The sequence below is a fragment of the Hyperoodon ampullatus genome (genome assembly GCF_949752795.1).
Source record: "Hyperoodon ampullatus genome assembly, chromosome: 14".
NCBI lineage: Eukaryota > Metazoa > Chordata > Mammalia > Artiodactyla > Ziphiidae > Hyperoodon > Hyperoodon ampullatus.
Window position 1 is genome coordinate 67,545,947 of NC_136927.1, and position 20,796 is coordinate 67,566,742.

The 20,796-nt window shown below is 49.3% G+C and overlaps 1 protein-coding gene across 1 annotated transcript in view; it reads left to right on the forward strand.

Moving 5' to 3' along the window:
• BPI (bactericidal permeability increasing protein) overlaps nucleotides 1–19,810 on the forward strand; it is a gene marked incomplete at both ends in the record, with an annotated part of 30,773 nt that extends 10,963 nt beyond the window's left edge. The window contains 10 exons of the mRNA XM_079718409.1: nucleotides 2,350–2,413; nucleotides 4,032–4,123; nucleotides 7,557–7,733; nucleotides 8,766–8,825; nucleotides 10,252–10,419; nucleotides 11,528–11,595; nucleotides 13,735–13,777; nucleotides 16,581–16,644; nucleotides 18,211–18,287; nucleotides 19,772–19,810. Of these exons, the coding sequence (XP_079574535.1) occupies nucleotides 2,350–2,413; nucleotides 4,032–4,123; nucleotides 7,557–7,733; nucleotides 8,766–8,825; nucleotides 10,252–10,419; nucleotides 11,528–11,595; nucleotides 13,735–13,777; nucleotides 16,581–16,644; nucleotides 18,211–18,287; nucleotides 19,772–19,810 (852 nt within the window). The remainder of the gene's footprint in view (nucleotides 1–2,349; nucleotides 2,414–4,031; nucleotides 4,124–7,556; nucleotides 7,734–8,765; nucleotides 8,826–10,251; nucleotides 10,420–11,527; nucleotides 11,596–13,734; nucleotides 13,778–16,580; nucleotides 16,645–18,210; nucleotides 18,288–19,771) is intronic.
• Between the last annotated feature and the right edge of the window lie 986 nt (nucleotides 19,811–20,796).

The following is a 20,796-nucleotide window of genomic DNA, read 5'->3' on the forward strand; positions in this document are numbered from 1 at the left end:
TTGACAGTGGGGAAGGCGGGAGGGAAGTATGGAGGTGCCCTATCTGCCCTGTGGGCAGATAGGGGGACCAGCACTGCGGAGGAGTGGGAACCTGATGGGTTTGGTTGAGATGTGCTGGCCTTGGGGGCCTGTGGGACCTCCAGGGACTTGGTCCAGGAGGCAGCTGGACCCTCAGGCTGGAACTCAGGGGAGATGTCTGGCTGCAAACCAAGGTCTGGGTGCTGGCCACAGGTTGGGAACGTGGAGCGGGGGACCCAATCAGGGTCCCCCCACCCCCCTAGGCATGGCTGAGACAAAGATTCAGGTGCGAGTGTTTTATTGGGCAGGGATCCCAGGCGAGGGGTGGGGAAGGGACCTGGGGGCAGGAACATTATTGAGTGGGCTACCGCTCTGGACAGCTGGGGCTCAGTGCTGCGGGACTTTGGGGCACACACCTCAGAGCTGTCCCAAAGGGGTGGGGAAGATGGGTATTTATCCACCAACTCTCACCCCTCTTTCGGGCTGCTGTAACTCCTTGGCACTTGGGAGCAAGGTCCAGGGATTAAAGTCCTCAGGCAGGGAGAGTTGCTGGGTGTGTAGGGAGCTGTCACGCCAAGCGCAGGGGACCCCCGGGGTGGACCAACAATGTCCCACAGGGGCCATGGGCATGTATGGCAGGCTCCAGAGGGGCTCCTGGGTGGAAGGAGATCATCATCTTCACGAGGGAAGAGGAGCTCACTGGGTGTCCAAGGAAGAGGAAGTAGAGGTCCAGGCGGAGAGCGGGGAGGGTCCTCAGTCAGAGACAGTGGCCCATCATGCCAGGGGCTGCCCAACAGTCAAGAAAGGCAAGGACTGGAGAGACTCCGCTGGATGAATGAGGTCATTCAAGACGTGGGGAGAGCAACGTCGTGAAGGCGGGGCTTATCTGACCGCCGCCACCTACTGCACCACCTACCCCATCAGCCCCAATGGGTCAAATTAAGGAAGCCTGTGATTTTAATCCTCCTCCAGCTATAGCTTCGAAACAAATAGCCCCAAATACAGCGTCATCCAGCAACGACCATTTGATAATGTTCACGGATTCTGTGGATCAGGAAATCAACAGGCACAGTGGGACCAGCGTAGCTTGTCTCTGCTCCATGATGTCTGTACCTCATCTGGGAAAACTCCAAAGCTTGGGGCTAGAGTCATCCAATGGGATCTTCTCTCATGTCCGTGGTGCCTGAGCTGGGAAGACTTGATGCTCGGCTCAGCCGGGGCTGTCGACTGGAGCATCTACCCGTGTCCCCTCCATGGGGCTGGGGCTTTGCACAGCTCATCAATGGGTTCCAGAGTGACCATCTCAAGAGACCAAAGTGGGGCTTCCCTGGTGGTGCAGTGGTTGAGAGTCCGCCTGCCGATGCAGGGGACACAGGTTCGTGCCCCAGTCCGGGAAGATCCTACATGCCGCGGAGCGGCTGGGGCTGTGGGCCATGGCCGCTGAGCCGGTGCGTCCGGAGCCTGTGCTCTGCAATGGGAGAGGCCACAACAGTGAGAGGCCCACGTACTGCAAAAAAAAAAAAAAAAAGAGAGACCAAAGTGGAAGTTGCACAGCCTTTTATGACCTCACCTGGGAAGTTACACAATGTCACTTCCGCTGTTTTCTATTGGTTAGAAGCAAGTAGCCACCCCGCCCACCCAGACTGTAGGGGAGAGTTCACAGACTCCACCTCTCAATGGGTGTGACAGGGCCACATTCCAGAAGAGCAAAAGGAATGGAAAATATAACCCGCAGCGCTCCATTTTAGGGTCTCTTTTCTCATAGAAATGGAGTAACTTCCTCAGTGGCAAAATCAGCATGTGACCCAGGGCTTCTCAGACCAGTGCTTGTTCCCCTATGAGTTATGGGAGGGGGACTGCTGGGAAGTCTTCTCTGGCCACACAAAGCAAAGATGAGGGTGCCTACCCAGGCTTGAGCAGAGGGCCTGCCCCCTGCTCCTAGAAGCACACACAGGGGAAGGCTGACATCTAACCACCTCCTGTTCATTTTTTCACCACCTCATTCCACAAAGGGTCTGAGTGCAAACAAAAACAAACAAACAAAATCTCACATTAAAAAATAAAAAGCATAAATACCATCAGGAAAGCTCCATGCCAGAGTAGGAAATAAAATGCAGATGTGCAGGTCATACAGTCATATAAACTTACTATTTCCAAGTTACATGTTGAACTCTGAGCTTCCTGGTGGCCAAAGAGAAAAGGGAAACTTGAGTAGTTATATGATTTTCAAGGAAACATTCAAGAAGAGCGAAACATGTCTGGATAATTATTCTCAGAAGACATTTTCCACTATAGGAAACCTTTGCTGATCAGTTCTTTTGTTCTCCCCAGATCTGCGAGGTAGTGACCAGTAGCGTATCCTCCAAGCTGCAACCTTATTTCCAGACACTGCCAGGTAAGGAGGCTGGAGTAGAAGGGGGAGGGGGTGAGGGACACAGGGAGAGTGTGATGGAGCCAGCAATTTTCCTAGGCAGGCCTGGGCTTGGGTGGGAACGGGTAGCACAGATTATTTTCAAATGGCAATTGGCATCAGATCCCCTCTTGGGCCAGGTCCTTGTGACAGGTCCAGAAGTTTAATGGAAAAGCAGCTCTGCAGGGGCCAAACAACAAATACCTGCAGCTCTCTGGAGCCAAAGATACATAGCTGGCCTGAGATCTGAGGCTGATCGCTTCCCCTCTCAGGGCCTCAGTTTCCATATCTTTAAAATGGGGACAATCTTCTCTTTCCCCAAATGCTTGGTAAATGGTGAAGGGCTGCAGTAGGTGGGGGAGGACCCGTATGGCCAAGTACTCACCATGTGTCATGTACCCAGCAGAACGGTTTCCTCTCGGCCTCCTAACACCCCACTGAGATCACTGTTTTGTCCCAATTTTACCACCAGGAAACAGAGGCTCAGAAAGGAGCCGAGGGCTTCCCTGGTGGCACAGTGGGCTTCCCTGGTGGCGCAGTGGTTGAGAGTCCGCCTGCCGATGCAGGGGATACGGGTTCGTGCCCCGGTCCGGGAGGATCCCACATGCCGCGGAGCAGCTGGGCCCGTGAGCCATGGCCGCTGAGCCTGCGCATCCGGAGCCTGTGCTCCACAACGGAAGAGGCCACGACAGGGAGAGGCCCACGTACCGCAAAAAAAAAAAAAAAAAAAAAAAAGGAGCCGAGTCTTACCTGAGGTCAAGAGGCAGTAACAAGCAGAAACAGGATCCCAAGCCTGTGCCCCAAACTGCTGCCTGGGTTGCCTCCCTGTGGAGCCTGGTTTGGCTGGCACATGGCACATGTCCATTTCAGATACATTCCCTTCCCTGAGGCATCGCCCCAGCCCCTCCAGGCGCAGGGCCCCTCCTGGACGTGTTCAGTGCAGTTGCAGTGTCCAGGGTTTGGCCTCACCAGGCAGGAAAAAGATTTTGGCTTGAGTCCCACCCTTGTCACTCACCAGCTTTGCCATCTTAGACTAGTTACCTTTTCTGAGACTCAGTTTATTCCCCTCTAACATGGGAAGAAAGGGCTAAAGGAAGAACCAATATTTATTTAATCCTCATTGATTACTGCTGGGAAGCAGAGAAACCACTCAGACCTGAAGCCAGTCTGGGCTCAGCCTGGAATATTATCACTGCTAATAATGATCCCTTCTGGCTTTTGAGTTCCTACCATGTACAGGGCATCGTCAAGGTCACTAGTAGTACCCCATTTTACAAATGAAAAAATGTGGCTCAGAGAAATGAAAGGACTTGTCCAAGGTCACATAGATTTCAATTCAAGCCCAGGTATTTCTGCTCCTTGAGTCTGTGTTTTAGCCACGTCTCCGGGCTGTTGGAAGAAGGGAGAGAGATGGTATCTGTGAATGTGGGGTGTGGGCTCATTTTCCTTTAAGGAGACCTCAGGGAGGGCTCCCTGGAGGAGGTAGTAATGGAATTAGCACTGCAGGTCTTGATTCAACTTTAGGGGATGCTGTCCCTGCATCCAAGGCCCCAAAGATGCTGCCATGGGGAGCCAGCTCATGGTCCATCTTCTTTCTCCCTAGTGACAACCAAAATAGACAACGTGGCTGGGATTGATTACTCTCTGGTTGCACCTCCAAAAGCCACAGCTGATAACCTGGATGTGCTGTTGAAGGTAAGACTTACACCAAGAATCATACACCCTCACACCTTTGCCTCAGACCACCTCCCCCGCAGACTCCCCATCATCCTTGGAGACAGATCTTATGACTCCACCCCTTTCCTATCCATCCTCACTGCTCTCCCCAGTCCACTCTCCTCATCTTCTCCCGGTTCCAGTCACACTGGCCTTCAGGCTATTCCTGAAATGCGCTGCGACTGCTCCCTCCCCAGGGCCTTTGCACTTGCTGCCCCTTCTAAACAGGAGGCTCTGGCCCAGATATCCACAGAAGCTCTCCCTTTCCTCCTTCAAGTCTTTGTTCAAATATCCTCTCCCTAAAGAGGCCCTCCCAGGCCACTGTTGCTAAAATAGCGCCCTCCTCTTCCCCTATATCCTGCTTTATTTTTCTCAGCAGCACGTAATACACACTGTCGCAAGCTTGTCTCCCTCAACGTGATGAAAGAAAAAGGGCTGTGATTGCTTTGTTCTTTTTTTTTTTTAATTTATTTATTTTTGGCTGTGTTGGGTCTTCGTTGCTGCACACGGGCTTTATCTAGCTGCGGGGAGCGGGGGCTATTCTTCATTGCGGTGCGCAGGCTTCTCATTGCGGTGGCTTCTCTCGTTGCAGAGCACGGGCTCTAGGCACGTGGGCTTCAGTAGTTGTGGCATGCGGGCTCAGTAGTTGTGGCTCGTGGGCTCTAGAGCACAGGCTCAGTAGTTGTGGCACATGGGCTTAATTGCTCCGTGGCATGTGGGATCTTCCCGGGCCAGGGCTCGCACCTGTGTCTCCTGCATTGGCAGGCGGATTCTTAACCACTGTGCCACCAGGGAAGCCCACTTTGTTCTTTACTGTATGTGTAACACCTCAAACTATGCTTGGCATATCATAGGTGCTCAGTAAATAGGTATTGGATGGACGGATGGATGGATGGATGGATGGGTAGATGGAGTTAGTTTCATTTCATGCCACTTTCCCCCTCATTCCGCAGCCTCCAACCAAACTCACTGGCCTTGCACTTCCTCAACATATCCAGCTAGTTCCCACCTCAGGGCCTTCGTCCTGTCCATTCCCTCTGCCTGGACTCCCCTCCCTCCCATGCCCTCCTCTACCCCACTGGCTTCTTCTTATCCTCCAGTGGATGTGGGTTGGGTTATCGCTCCCCGAGCAGCCTTCTCGGACCTCCTCAGCTGGAATAAGTCCCACTCCCTGAATCCCCTCTGGATGTACCTCAGTCCCTCCACAATCGGTGACTGGCTTGTTTGTTTACTATTGACTTGTTTGTTCTAAAACACATTTGATGTCAAAAAGAAAATGTAGAAAACACAAAGGAGCAGAGAAATAAATAGGAGGGAAGGAAGGGAACAAGGAAGGGAAGAAGGAAAGAGAGATTATCCTAATATTACAACTCAGAGATATGCACTGTTGACACACAAGTTAACAGTCTTCTAACCCTCCAATCCTTGTCTCTGCTGAGACACAGGAAATTACACACACACACACACACACACACACAGAGACACGCATAACAGAGGCAGAAACAAATACACATAAAAACCACATATATAGACGTAGAAGTACATACACGCACGTGCATGTATACGTCATATTTTACATTCTGTTTTACAACTTTTAAACCAGAACAGTATAATGTGAACATCTATCAATGACATGTCCTCCCGTAGCCCTTTTACTGGCTCTTGGGTCTCTCAGTGGACAGCTTGTGGTAAGGTACGTGGACAGTGCCCCCTCCTGGGGTGTCTGTGCTCTTTCCATGTTTCCCACAAGTTTAACCAGAGCTGCCTCGAATATCCTTATAGCTGGATCTCTGCCCATCTTTGACTATTTCCTAGTAGTGAAATTGCTGGACCAAGTAGTATAGCTTTTTAAAATCTAAGTGATACGATGGAATAAAAGATTAAAACAATTCCTATTTATCCCTAGCGAATGAGAATGTCCTGTTTATTGCCCCCTATCCCCACTCGGGGCTCCTGCCCAGAGGTAATGGCTGTCAGCCGTGGAGGGTATTAGCCCTCCAGTCCCCTGGTCCTAAGCATTCACATACACATATGTGAAAGCCCATCTAGTTTTGCTGAGAATCTGTTTGCACGTATGAATACACACTGTTCTTCACTTGCTTTTCTCACTTAATGATATACATTAGAGCCGGTTCCTGTTTGGTACATAGGTCCACCTGTTTTTTTTAATTTTTGTCTTTTATGTTTTCTTTGTCTTTTTTTTACACCTGATATTTTTAAGAGTTGCATATGGTATTTATTCTATAATATGGGTGTCTCGGTCATTAATTGTAAATAATGAGATGATCCAAAAGTACAGAGAATATGGCACATTCTCACGTACCCACAACCCAGACTTCAGACATGTTACATATTTTGTCATATACACCTCTGATTTTTTTGAAATGAAACATTGTAGAAATAAATAGCTGAGGCCCCCTTGGGGACCCTCTACCCTCCAGGGAACCACATGGATGATGCCCCTGTGTGTCCTTCTTGCCCGTGTGTGTCAATAATTCTTTTTTTTTTTTTGCGACGCACGGGCGTCTCACCGCTGTGGCCTCTCCCGTTGCGGAGCACAGGCTCCGGACGCGCACGCTCAGCAGCCATGACCCACGGGCCCAGCCGCTCCGCGGCATGTGGGATCCTCCCGGACCGGGGCACAAACCCGCGTCCCCTGCATCGGCAGGCGGACTCTCAACCACTGCGCCACCAGAGAAGCCCAATAATTCTTATATAGTATGTTTTATAGGCCTTTAAATTTTACATAAATGATATTCTAACATATGTATCCATCTACAATTTGCTTTTTTATAACTCGGCATTCTTATTTTTTCAGCTAAATAAATGATCTGTTTTCGTCATGTGTTGCCAAATTACTCTTCAGAAACATAAACATATAATCCCCAGCAGCACATGAATGCTTTCACCAAAAACTGGGTAGTATGAGCTTAAAATACACACACACTTAAAACAGTTTACCTCTCTCTTGAAAATTTTGCTAATTTGATAGATGAAAACAAACAAACAGAGCCTCCTTGTTCTCTTAGGAGAATTTCTGCGCTTCTTTGCAAGGTTGAGGCAGAGCCAACGGCATGGTTGGGTGCGTGCTTGCCGGACTCTGGCTGCCCAGGTTCACTTCCTGACTCTGCCACTTACCCTTCCGAGTGACCTTGGGCAAGTCACTTCACCTCCCTGAGCCTCGGTGTCCTCTCCTGTAAAATGAGTATAATCTCACCTACCTCACAGTGTTGGTGGGAAAAGCACTTAGAAAGTAGCCCCAGGAGGAGATGCTATTGCTCGTTTCTGGCCATGGCTTTCTCCTCTGTGAATACGTGATTGGTACCCTTAGCTCATTTTTTCTTGGAATGGAGACATCGAATTGTAATATCCTGAAGGATGCCCAGGCTCACTCTTCCGCCTCCATCCCCAGGGGGAGTTTTTCAGGATGGCCCACCGCAGGCCCCCTCCCTTTGCCCCGCCGGCGCTGACCCTCCCCACCAACCACAACCGCATGGTGTACCTGGGCATCTCCGAATATCTTTTCAACACGGCCGGGCTCGTGTATCAAGAGGCTGGAGTCCTGAATATGACCCTCAGCGATGACATGGTAAGGCCAGGTAGAGGTAGATGTGTGAAGAGCTCTAGACTCAGAGCGCGGTAGACGGTCTGGATCTGAGTCTTGGTTCACAGTTGGGGAGATCAAGGTCTGGACTCTAGAGTCAACCAGACCTGAGTTCAAATCCCGGCTCCCCTCTTTTCCAGCTGGGTGACCTTAGGTGGTTATTCAGCCTCTCAGAACCTCGGTTTCCTCTATTTCCTCCAAAGGGTGTAATGAGGGTTAATTGAGATATGAATGCTTGTGCAGCCCCAGCACAGGTTTATCAGCATGGAGGAAGTCCTCTGAATACTAACAGTAACAGCCAGCATTGACTGAGTACCTGCCATGTGTTGGTCTGTAATCCAGCCTTATCATCATATCACCGTTATCGTCATCATCCTCATTGTATATTTGTGGCTGAGTCCTGCTCTGGGCCTCAGTTTACCCATCTGTAAAATGAGGAAATGACCATCTTCTCCAGAGTCTAGGGGCAACCTGATCCCACCCTGGTCACCACCCGCACAGGGTTCCTCCTACGCTGCTCCCTGAAGAGATGCCAGATCCTCCCTCTCTGTAGAGGCACCAAAGGGATGCTGACCCCCACATGTCCCCCCTGTGGAAATAAAGAATGACCACCCGAATGAGAACTCTTCAGGGCAAGGGAGTCAACCTCTATCATTTGCGTTTGGCAGAGACTCGAAGGCAGACAGGGGGCAGGAAAGCTTTATAGTGAAAAAAAGGGAGGGCTTCAGGTAGGCTCTCATGGAGGTTGTCGGTGCGGGGAAGCTGGAGGTGGGCTAACAGAAGCCGGGCAGCCTATGGGATTGCTTTGAGGAGCATATTTGACTTTTTCAATGCAAAAAATAGGGAAGCTGGCAGTCACTGATCATGCCCTGACCATTCTGGGTCGGCATTCTATTGTCATATGTGGTCTGGCCATGGTCTGTTTGTATATTCAGCCTCTCACCCCTCATATGGAATTTGCCACCCAATCTATAACATAATCTTCCAAGATTCTTTTCTCTTCTTCTCTCACTACAGTTACCAAAGGAATCCAAGTTCCTCCTGACAACAAAATCCTTTGGAGCCCTCATACCCGAGGTGAGAAAGGATCTGCTCCCCTTTAGTCAGCTCAGTGAGGAGGCCTGGGGGAGCTAAGTAGGACAGGGCTCTGCAGAGTGGCCTGCCGAGAGCGCCCCTCTCCAGATCCAGAGGCAACCCAGCCCGAGAGTATGGAAAGAGCTTTGTGCAGCCCATCCCCAGTACAGAGAAAGGCTCCAAGCACCCACGTGACCAGGTGTGAGGGTAGATGCCGAGGGCTCATCCATTCAACAAATATTCATTGAGTGCCCACCACATTTCTGGGGCCCTGTGCTGGGCATCCAGCAAAACAGACCATATCCCTGCCCTCCAGGAGCTCCAGTCCAGTGGAGAGAGAAAATTATTATTAGACACCCAAAACAATAAAAAAGAAAATGCAGACTGTGATAAGTGAAGCCAACACTAATTGGCTGAAGTTGATGAGGTCACTTCAGACAAGGCAGCGGGGGAAGGCCTCTCAGTCTGCTTGGGCTGCCATAAGGAAATGCCACAGACCAGCTGGCTTAAACAACAGAAATTTATTTCTCACAGTTTTGGAGGCCAAGAAGTCCAAGATCAAGGTGCCAGCAGGTTCAGTTTTTGGTGAGGGCTTTCTTTCTGGCTGCCTTCTTGCTGTGTCCTCAGATGGCCTTTCCTCTGAGCACATGGAGAAAGAACAAGAAAGCTCTGGTGTCTCTTCTTATTAGAACAGTAATCCTGTTGGACCAGGCCCCAGTCTGATGACCTTATTTAACCTTAATTACTTCCTTAGGGCCCCATCTCCAAATACAGCCACACTGTGGGTTAGGGCCTCAGTATATGAATTTTGCGGGGGATGGTGGGGGGGGCGGGGCGGGGAGACACAAACTTTCAGTCCCTAACGGCCTCTTCGGTGGTGGCACTTCCAGAAATTTCTATACAGGAGGTACTGGTGTAGAGGAAGTGTGACTGGTAGGGGGCCAGGGGAATCATCTTGAAGCTTCATTTGCATAACAATAGCATTCTTTTTACTCAGACTGTGAGTTTACCTGGGGGAGGATTGGAGGTGAGCTGAGATGGGGGTGTTGCCAAAGCTCTCCTCTGCCCCCCCTTGAAGCCACCACTGCTCTCTAGACTTGAAGGAAGGAAAAGAGCGAAGCTAGGGAAGAATACAGGACAAGCATTCAGGGAGAGGGAACAGAGAGTGCAAAGGGTTTTAGATGGGAAGAGAGCAGGTCATATTTGAGGAAGAGAAGTCCCTTGTGGCTGGAGTTAAAGGGCAAGAGGTAGAAGCATGGGGTGTGAGGTTGGCAGGGTACCAAGTGCTGAATTATGCAGTCTTTACGGTTTATTCCAAAAGCAATGGGAAGACATTGGTGGTGTTTATGCAGGACCAGGGCAAGACTGGATTTAGAAACATTTTAATAAAATTGCCCCTTTTGTTGGTTGTCCCTGCTGGGGGCTGCAGATGGCTAAGAGGTTCCCTGACATGAAGATGCAACTCCTCATCTGGGCCTCCTCCCCACCGAACATTGCCGTGTGCCCCACTGGCCTTGACCTCACCTTTGCCCTGGATACCCAGGCCGTTGCTGTCCTCCCAGACTCGTCTTTGGCTCCCCTCTTCCTGCTTGAGATGGTAAGCTGCTCCCGGGTGAGAGCAGATGGGGAGCCCTGGACAGGGCCAAGAGCATGGCCCTCAGAGTCAGAGGGACCAGTGTGACTCCTGCCCAGACTCAAACCTGGACTGTGTGTTTCCAGGGCCTGAGACTGGAGCCACTGTCCTACTGCTTCTTACTTCTACCGGCATTCATTCATTCCGTTGTCCGTTCCGTCGTTGGCTTGAAACATGCGTACTATTTCCAATTCATTCACTTGTATCTTTGGTCATTCAATTATGTATTTGTGGATTTGTTCATTCATTTATTCATTCAATTATTCATTTGACTGCTATCTTGAAACATACTATACCTTTGCTGGTTCATACATACATTCATCTATTCCATTATTCATTTACTTATACCTTTGTTCAATTGATCATTCATTTGTATATTTGTTTGTTCATTCATTCCTTTATCATTTATTCATCCATGCATATCTTTATTCTGTCCATTGTGAGTTTAATCCTTCACTTATTCAAGTATTTATTCCATGATTGACTTGTGCATTCGTTCATTTGATCACTCTGTCACACCGCAAACATTTGGTAGTACCCACTCTGGCAATTGAAGGTGAGGGCCAGAGTCTCCCCACCAGGAGGTACTCAGGTCTGCCCAGTCTCAGGCTGAGGCCCATTCTCCCCACTTTGCAGATTCAGTGGGTTCTGAGGGGGTTGCCCAAGGCCACACAGACAGTGGGCAGGAAAGCTGAGGTTGGGAGTCTTGGTTTCCTGACTCAGTAAACATTCGTTTTATGAATGAATGAATGAATGAATGTGAGACTAGGGCTGGCCTGGACTCCAGCCCCACAGCCTGTCTCCCACAGTCCACGGGAGTGGCCTGGGAACGCTGAAATGGTCTCAGAAGCAGGGGGAGAAAATGGTAATTGATTGACAGGCCAGGACTCATCAACAAGCACAAGGTTTGCAAAAGGAAGAGTCCTCTCCTCCGTGGGTCCCGCAGGTCTGACCCAACAATGAGGGCTCCTCTGCCGAGCCTTTGTGAAGCTTACCTTCCGGTCTTGGAGGCTTCGCAGAGTCCCCAGCCCCTGGGTCAGGGGCCTTCACTTCCTGGATTGTTTCTTTGCAGTACATGAACGTTTCTGTGGATATTGGTGCCAGGTCAGAGAGACTTGTTGGAGAGCTCAAGTTGGACAAGTAAGTGGGCCTGTGGGCACGCGAGGAAGGGACTGCCCATCTGTTCTTGGTGCCCGTGGGCTAGCAATGACCTTACAACGTGCCAAGCTTTCCTGTTCATCCATCACATTTAAGCCTCAAACAGTGCATGGTGGGCACAATATCCGCATTTTGCAGACAGTGAAACTGATGCTCAGAGATGAAGTGACCTGAGACCACACATTATAGGGTGACCAACCATCTCGGTTTGTCTGCAGTGTCCCAGTTTTAGCACTGAAAGCCCTGCAGCCCAGGTCACCCCCCACCCCATCCTAGGCCCACTCATGGCTGGGCAGTGCCAGCTGATGAATCTGCTCCAGCCCCCAGCCACTCCACGTCCCTGGCCTTCCTTGGCACTTGGAAAACACTTCAATTTCTTCACACCCTTCCTTGGGACTTCGTCAGCCATCTCCTGCTGGAAGACTCTGGAATCTGTGCCTGGGTTGGAATCCCAGCAGAGGAGGCTGTGGTTACGGATGTGGGCTCTGAGGTTGAGCCTGCTGCCTGGGAAGCGCAGCTCACCTTTGGCAAGCACTGAACTCTCCAAACTTCAGTCAGTTTCCCTGGCTGGCAAAATAAGCCCAATAATTGTTCTTTGCCAACAGCATCATTTTGAGGGTGAAATGAGGTATTAATATGTATTGCAGTGCTTAGAACACTTCGAGGGATACAATAAGCAAGAGGAAAAGAGAAAGACAGAGGAGCACACAGAAAAAGAAAAAAAAAAATCAGAAATGAGGGAGAGTCAGAAAGAGACAGAGAGACAGAGAGAGACAAAGGAAGGGAGGGAGAGACGCAGAGAAAGAGAGAGTGAGAGCAAGACAGACAGACAGATGGAGAGACACATTAACAGGAGAGACAGAGAGACACAAAAGGAGGAAAGAGGGGAGAGAGACAAGCAGATACACAGAGATCAAGAGCGAGGGAGACGCACAGAGTGCGATGCGGTGACCCCCGCATTCCAACCTGGCGTCTACATCTGCATCACTTTCACACTGTTTAAATTGAGTCTTGACCCACATTCCTCCCCATTTCTGCCTTCTCTCTGGCACAGAGCTGTCCTTCTTAACCTTGAGTTTGGCTCCTGAGGTTTACGTGCTGCTTATTTCTCCTGGCATCATTTTGACAAGTGTTACTGCTTTAGAAACATGTGGATTTAATTTTCCTGGAAACACCCATGGGCCTCTCAAGTAGAGGAGCTGGGGAACATAGAGCTGGGTGATGGCTGAACACAGACTTTCTAAAGTATGCAGGGATGGGGGTGGTGAGAGTCCATAGGCAAGAGTTTTCAAACTTTGTAGGGTACTGGAGACAACAAAAGCTTTGACATCAGGGAGACCTGTTTGAAATTCTGCTTAGCTGAATGTTAGCTGTATGACCTTGGGCAGATTGCTTGACCTCTCTGAGTGTCAAGGACCTCGTCTGTAAAATGGGAGTGTGATGGCCCTTGGCTTTGGGTATTACAAGAATTCAATCGGATAAAGCAACCAACATAGCGAATGATAGGGGTTCAATAAATAGCCATTTATTTACCTGTTTCCTAGATCATAGTTAAGATGCCATAAAGTCTGTAAATATGGGATTGTTTATTGGCTCAAATAATTGAAAAGTCCAAGGGTTTCAGGCAAGGGTGGATCCAAGTGCTCAAATGATATCCTTACAACTCTGACTCTCTTGATCTCTTGGCTTTACTATCCCTTATGCTGGCTTCATTTCCCAGCAGGCTGTCACCAAGTGATGGCAAAAATTGTTACCAGCATCTCCCTTATTTTGCTGGAGAAAAGAGAATACCTCACTTCCAATATTTCCAGCAGAAGTCCTGGGACCAACTCTCATTGGACCAGCATGGGCTAGAGTTCCATCCTTGAAGCAATCACCATGGCAGGGGAGATAGACTCTGCCCTTTGGCCAGCCCACCCCAGAACCCAGCATTAATAATGTAGGGAATGGGTGACCGTCCAAAAGGAAAAATCAGGGGGCTCTCACCATAGAAAGGGGGAATGGATACAGGATGGGAAAACCAGACAGCATCCACCAGAGTGGGCCCCTTCTCCCCAGCAACTGAACTCTAATGTGAGTCAGGCTAATGGTGGTCTCAACTTCCCCCTCCCCTTCTCACAGGCTGCTCCTGGAACTAAAGCACTCGGATGTCGGCCCCCTCCCGGTGAGTCTGAGGCCATTGGTGGCTCCTTCCTTCCTCTGATCTTGAGATAACTGTCCTGAGGACACCTGGGCTCATAGCATCATTTCAATAGACCACTGGTTCATTTACATATAATTTGCCTGTGAAGTAATGATGCAGGGAGCTTTGTGCGCACAGAGACCCGAGCTGGAATTGCTGCTCCAAGCTTACTAACTGTGGGCCTTGGGCAAGTCCCTTCCCCTCTGTGAACTTCATATCTTCCCCACAAATCAGGGATAATCCTTTCCACCTGAGTTAGTGTGGTGAGTTTTAAATGGGATTAAATGTGCACAGTCAGGTACAGAAAATCTGCTCAACAGATGTTTGTTGAAAAAACAAGTTAATTACTTTATTGAGTACCTACTATGTGGCAGGCACTGTTCCCCAGGTGTGGGAATGTGCTGATGAATTAGACAAGAAAGTGACTTCTTCTAGAGCCTACATTGTAGTAGAGAAACAGACAATAAGAAATGAAGAAGATCATTTCAGTCAAGATCAATGCCATGAAAAACTAAGTGGAGGTAGGGTAGAAAGTGATGGGGGAGGTTAAGGGTTAGACCATGTGATCAGGGAAAGCCTCTCTGGGGAGGTGATATTTGGGCTGAAGGCGCCTGCAAGGTGAAGATCTGTTGCAGGCAGAGGGAATAGCAGGAGAAAAGGCCCTGTGGTGAAACAAGCTTGGCATGTTTGGGGAATGCAGAGAAGCAGTGTGGCTGGAAAAAGCAAATAGGGGCTGTAGAGAGGCAGGCAGGGGCTGGCTCGCCTGAGCCTTCTGGACTAGAATAGGTTGTGTTCAAAGGGCAGCAAGAAGCTGGTGAGCGTTTCATGCATGGAGTGACATGATCTGATTTATACTTTGTAAAAGATGCCTCTGGCTGGGATGGGGGGAATGGATTATGGGGGGCGAGAGTCAGACCATGCGGATCGTTGGGGAGGCAGGTGCATTTGCCCATGTGAGAGATGATGGAGGCTGGGTCTAGGCCAGGAAGAAGGAGAAAGATGGTGGATTGGAGACACACTTTGGAAGTAGAATTAGAACTTGGTGAGAGATTTGATGTGTGTGGTGGGGGAAAAGGCAATGAAGAGTGACTCCTAGATGTTTGGCTTGAGCAGCTGGGTGAATGAATGACAGAGTCACCTAGAGATTGAGTAGGGGTGGTGGGAGGGAGACGACAGGTGTCTCGCCAGCCCAAGTAGATGATTCCACTACCCGGAATCACAGGCTGTCGTCAAATAGACGCACCCCTGCTGCTCCCCCATCACCAACCTCTGGCACTGGTGGGGAGTTGCCCCTGTAGATAGCAGGTCAAGTGTACTTCAACAGCCGACCTGAATGAGCATCGCTCTTGTGACTTCCATTAGAAGCCACAGTGTGCTAATTCTGTCCACAGTGTTTTACTGCACATGGCCCGAATCTTCCAGAGAGCCTCTTGCTAAACCTCTGGAGAACATTTCCTTAGATCTCTGAAATGCCCCCCAAGATTTCTACTGAGTAGGTGCCTTATAAGCCACCCAGCCCTGAAGTCAGTCCCAACATCCCCTCCAAACCCAATGGACATCCAGCCAGCCATTTCCATCTCATAAGATTACAACAAACAGAAGGGCCCAAAGCAACCTCATTGTATTTTCATGGATTTACTGGTGCCAAGGCTCTCATGGTGGCAGCTGGACTCAGTCGGTGACTAACTTCTGCTTCCGCAGAAAATAAAGTTTAAAGTTCCCAGATTCATGAGAAGAAGGGCACCACATTTGATGAGCCCAGGGGACTACAGTCTGGGGAAGGAAACTCAATTGTCCTAGAAACAAAAATGTACATATTTACAAGTTGTAAATGTCACCACTACAGGCAATCATCTTGAGGGTGTTACATTATTTTTGAATTTTTTCAGTTATAGCAAAAGCAAAACATATACATTATAGAAGAGTCAGAACCTACAGATTTGCAAAACAAACAAACAAAAAATAAAAACCATTCCTGTTTTCACCACTTAATTAATAATTTGGAGTACATCCTTCCTGACTTTTTTCTATGCATATTTAATAACAGAATGGAATTACATGGTTTCTGTAGCCTACTTTTTAAAAAATTTTTATTGGAGTATAGTTCATTTACAATGCTGTCTTAGTTTCTCTGTACAGCAAAGTGAATCAGTTATACATTAGCCTGCTTTTTCTTACTCAAAAAGATATCACGAAAAATTTGTGCTGATAATTATATTTCTACAATATCATTTTTAATAGATGCATAGTATCTCTTAGTATCAAAGTGCCACCATGTTCCCCAGATGATTCCCCAATTGTTGGACATGTAGGTTGCTGTTAATTTATTGTTTTGGTTCTATCTGTTGCACTACTTCATTTCCTTAGGATAAATGCCTTAGAGGCATGTTTGCTGGTCCACCACGCACACACATTTTTAAGGCTTTGGATGAACGTTGCAGAATAGCCCTCCAAAAGTTTGAACTAATTTGCTCTCTAGCCCACAGTGTCTGAGCGGGTGCATTTTCTTATGCAAAGTTTTTCACATTTAAATACTCTGTGACGACCTTCCTTACCTCAGCCTTGCCCCCTACAGTCTAGAATGTGATTTGCATCTGGAACCTTTAAAGCAAAAAGAGTCACTCTGGTGACCTTGATCGAGCTGCAGAGTTTTCGCGTCACCCCTGTGTCCATCTCTCAGCGGTTTTCCCAGCTGCAAGGTTGCCCTGCGTGGGAGGGAGGGTGACGGAGGACAGCTGATGCTACAGCGCCCTGATGTGTGTCACATCCTCCTCGTGACCCCCAGGTTGAATTGCTGCAGACTATCATGAACTACGTGGTGCCCACTGTTGTGATTCCCAAGATTAACAGTAAGGAATTTTGGAGAAAGGATTGATTTTCAGTCCTGGGGGAGAGGCGGGGTGGGGGTGGGGGGTTCGGTCCTGAAACCACCGAATACCCAGCCCCAGCTGTGGTAGCTGGAAGTGGTGCCTCAAAGGGACCTCAAATGGCATCTGACCCAGGAAAGGGATGGGAAAAAGGGTTGAGTTCCTCCTATGTGCCCATCCAGCCTTTTTTTTTTTTTTAAGATTTACAAAAATGTTTAATATACTGTTGTCTGTAATAGGAAAAACTGAAAACAACCAATCAAAATTAAGTTATAGGAGTCATTAAGTAAACTATGGCATACATTAACATTATTGAATATATAAAAATTAAAAATCACATTCTTTTTTTTAAATTTTTTATTATTATTTTATTTTTTTATTGAGATTTTCTCAGTCTTTTATTATCCTTTGCATATGTTCACACACTGTGATCATACCATGCATAAGTTTTTTATTCTAGTTTTCTAATTATTCTTTCTATTATAAACATATTTTTTTTACATCTTTATTGGAGTACAATTGCCCCACAATGGTGTGCCAGCCTCTGCTTTATAACAAAGTGAATCAGTTATACATATACATATGTCCCCATATCCCTTCCCTCTTGCGTCTCCCTCCCTCCCACCCTCCCTATCCCACCCCTCTAGGTGGTCACAAAGCACCGAGCTGATCTCCCTGTGCTAGGCGGCTGCTTCCCACTAGCTCTCTATTTTACGTTTGGTAGCCCCTAGAGACAGGGGCTAGCAACAGCATCAGTATTCATAGGAGGAAATGGGAGATCAGAGAAGTTAAGTGATTGTTCCAGGTCACAGAGAAGGTGAGAGATGGAACTGGGACTTGATCCCAGCCCTGAAGCCAGAGCCCTATAGGTCTTTTTCCAACTCTGAGAGAGAAGGACCAGGGAAGAAGAGCCAACCTGGGCTAACGCTTCCACTCAGCTCACTCACTGGTGAAACCCCTGACCTTGGCAGAGCCAGGGGCAAGGGCACACATAGAGGCCCCCGTGCTGTGTAACTAGAACACTTAGACATTGTAAATGAAAACAACAAATTGTGACATATAGTCTCTGGCTCCTCCTACCTTGACAAATGCAGCTTCATAATGACCTGAGGGGACCAGGTTGGAGTTTAGAATTCTCCAGAGTTTCACAGCAGAATGGGGTGGGACGGGGGAGCTGGACCACAGCCCGTTTCGTTTCATCCTAAACATGGAGGGGCTTCATGTGCATATCCATCACGTGTCCCCGGGGGGCCTCCACAGCCCAGCAAGCAGCCGCTCCGGCTGTCACTCGGGCTGGGTGTGCACCAGCAGTGCCGGCACCCTCAGGAGGGTGGTCTTGGGGCCGAGGGGGTGGGAATTCACCAGTCCTGGGTGCTTGGAGCGCGGCGGAGGAGAGAGTGGGAGATCCCAGGCAGCCTCTTCACAGGTTTCTTCCCAGAGCCGGGCCAGGGGTGCTGTCTCGGATCCCTGCCCCTCCCTCCCTCTACCTCCCTCTTCCCTACAGAGGAAGTACCTTAACCTTAACCTCTACCTTAACCTCCAATGCAGAGAAGCTGCAGAAAGGCTTCCCTCTCCCGCTGCCCGCCTCCATCCGGCTCTTCAACCTGGTGCTTCAGCCTCACCAGGTGAGTCCCCAAGCTCTCCTTCACCAAACCTCCCATCACAATAGGCACCTTCCTCCATGTCAGCTCTGGATCAAGCGCCTTCTACCCTTGCAATAATCCCAGAGGGTGGGCGCTGTTACTAAACAGAGAACAGAGGCTAAGACTCAGAAAAGCCACACGGCCATTCCATGAAGTCCAAAGTCAAAGCCAGGTCCCTGCTTTTAACCATGGGCTGCACCACTCCCACCCTCCACTTGGTAAAAATGGAACTCACGTGGTGGCCCCAAAGCCTCTTTTATAAGGTGGATGCACTTAAATACTTGACAAGTAGGTGTCACATGCCTTCCTTTGCATCCAGCATCCTTCTAGGCCCTGGGCTATAAAGCGCAGGCTCTGGCAGATTACGATCCCGGGAATGGACGGCCTCCTCTTCCCTTTCCCTCAGCCTGACCCCCCAACAGCCTCTGACACTATTTTCCCCATCCATGGAATGCTTTCTTCTCTTAGCTTTGAAGATTCCCTCTCCTGGTTTTCCAGCCACCTCTCACTGGGCTGTTTGGTCTCCTTTGCTGGTTCCTCCTTCCCCTACCAGTGGGAGTTCTCCAGGGTTCCTGCCCCGGCCTCGGCCCTTCCCCCGCTATTGCTTTCCCTGGTCACTTTCATCAACTGGGCTCAACAGCCACCTTTGTGCCACCCAGTGACCCGGCCATGCTTCCAGTCTCTTCTACGTGCCCGAAGTGTACATATGCTGGTTTCCTTGGTGCCTCCATCCTTAAACCCACTGTGTCCCAACAAAGCTGATAACTCTGCAAGGAAACCATCACCCACTCTTACATTCCTTACCGCTGTCCATGGCTTCCTGATGACCTGGTGACCCTCCTGGGAAACCTCCGCCCAGCTTCCTCTCTCTCCCTCACCCCCAACATCCAGCCCGTCAATCCCTGATTCTTTAAACTTAATGGGAGAACTACCAGGGCTAAGAGACAGTAGAGAAATAGCTGAGTGAGCAGAGGAAACACATTCCCCACGTTCCCTACATTTTACCAAGTTCATTCTTAAAATAAAAAAATGACCCCATAGGCACAATTTAATGCCTTCATTTCTGAAAATCCTGAGTGAAGGGTAGGAAGGAGCAAAAGAGAAGTGTTTTTGCAACTGTGATTGCAAGGAGGGCTCCCTGGAGCTGCCAAGAGGCAGGGATGACAAGTGAAGGCCTTCCCAGCAGCCCGGGGGTCTCCACGTCTGAGAAGAAAACAGCTGGCAGAGAAGCTGCTGACAGATTCACGGGACTTGGCAGCGCCACTGATGTGCAGACCCCAGGGGTGGGACGCCAGGTGCCCCCCGCCCCACTCACTCCTGCCTTTCTGTCAGCAGACAGGCCTGCGCCATTCTCTGCTTCCCAACAGACAGGCTCCCAAAATTTCCTTCTAAAAACCCAGCATCCCCATATTCACAGGTGAGGGGTATTCTTCCGCCTAATGATGGCCTTCTCATCTCTCCCCCAGGATTTCCTCCTGTTCGGTGCAGATGTCCACTACAGCTGAAGTCCCCATGGGTGCTGGGGGCTGTCAATCACATCAGGAGGTGAGGGGCTGTCAGCACCCTAACCCTGACAGGCCCCATGGGGCCCGGGCTCCCTCCCTCCAGGCTTCCCTCTCTAGCTCTTGACTCGGAGACTTGCAAACTTCTCTGAACTCAGATTCAGAAATGATCTAAACATGGGAACCTTGTTCCTTGGAAAAGTGTGTGGTGTGTATTTTAGGGATTATGAATTTCTTTCAAGGGCTAAGGCTGCATGGACATTTCCTCCAGGAATTGCATTTCAATTGTAATCACAATATTTCTCTTTGTGCTTCACACAACATTAAAAAAGCAAAACAACAAAAACAAAAACCCTGTTTTTTCTGTGGAATTCTGTGTGATGGTATGGTTTCTTCTTGTTTTATGTCCATTCATTCGTTCATTGGCTGTATGCAGTGTGGCCAAGATACAATCACCTCTTTTTAGTTCTCTAATTAATTTCTTGAGCCCCCCACATGCCTTCCTTAGCAGAAACTCCCACTGTCCCTTTTTGAGGGCATCCCTCATTCAACAATCCCCAAGAATAATTGGGGTTTACTTAGTCCAAAGGGAGTGGGTCTTGCTTCCTCATGTCAGGCAGAGGTCTGTAGAGTGGCTCTGTCCATTGGGCTGTTGTTCCTGCCACTGCCACATAGCGTCGCTGTTGAACAGTGATTCCGCACCGCCCATTGTCTTCCTGTGTAGTCATCTACCGCGGCTGTTGCTCCTGTCACCACCACGCGGGGTCGCTGTTGAGCGCTTATCCTGCACAGCCCGTTTTCTCTGCCCCACACTTGGGCTCCACCTTGATGGCTCTCTTAGTCCATGCTTTCCTGCCCAGCCATTGGGCCCAAAGCAGAACACTGAGCCAGGGGACAGAGCCCTGTGGAGTTTTTAGTCAGTCACATTCTCAGCTGCAATTAACACTTCCCCATGACTCTCCAGGCTGCTATGGAAGCCCGATCACCAG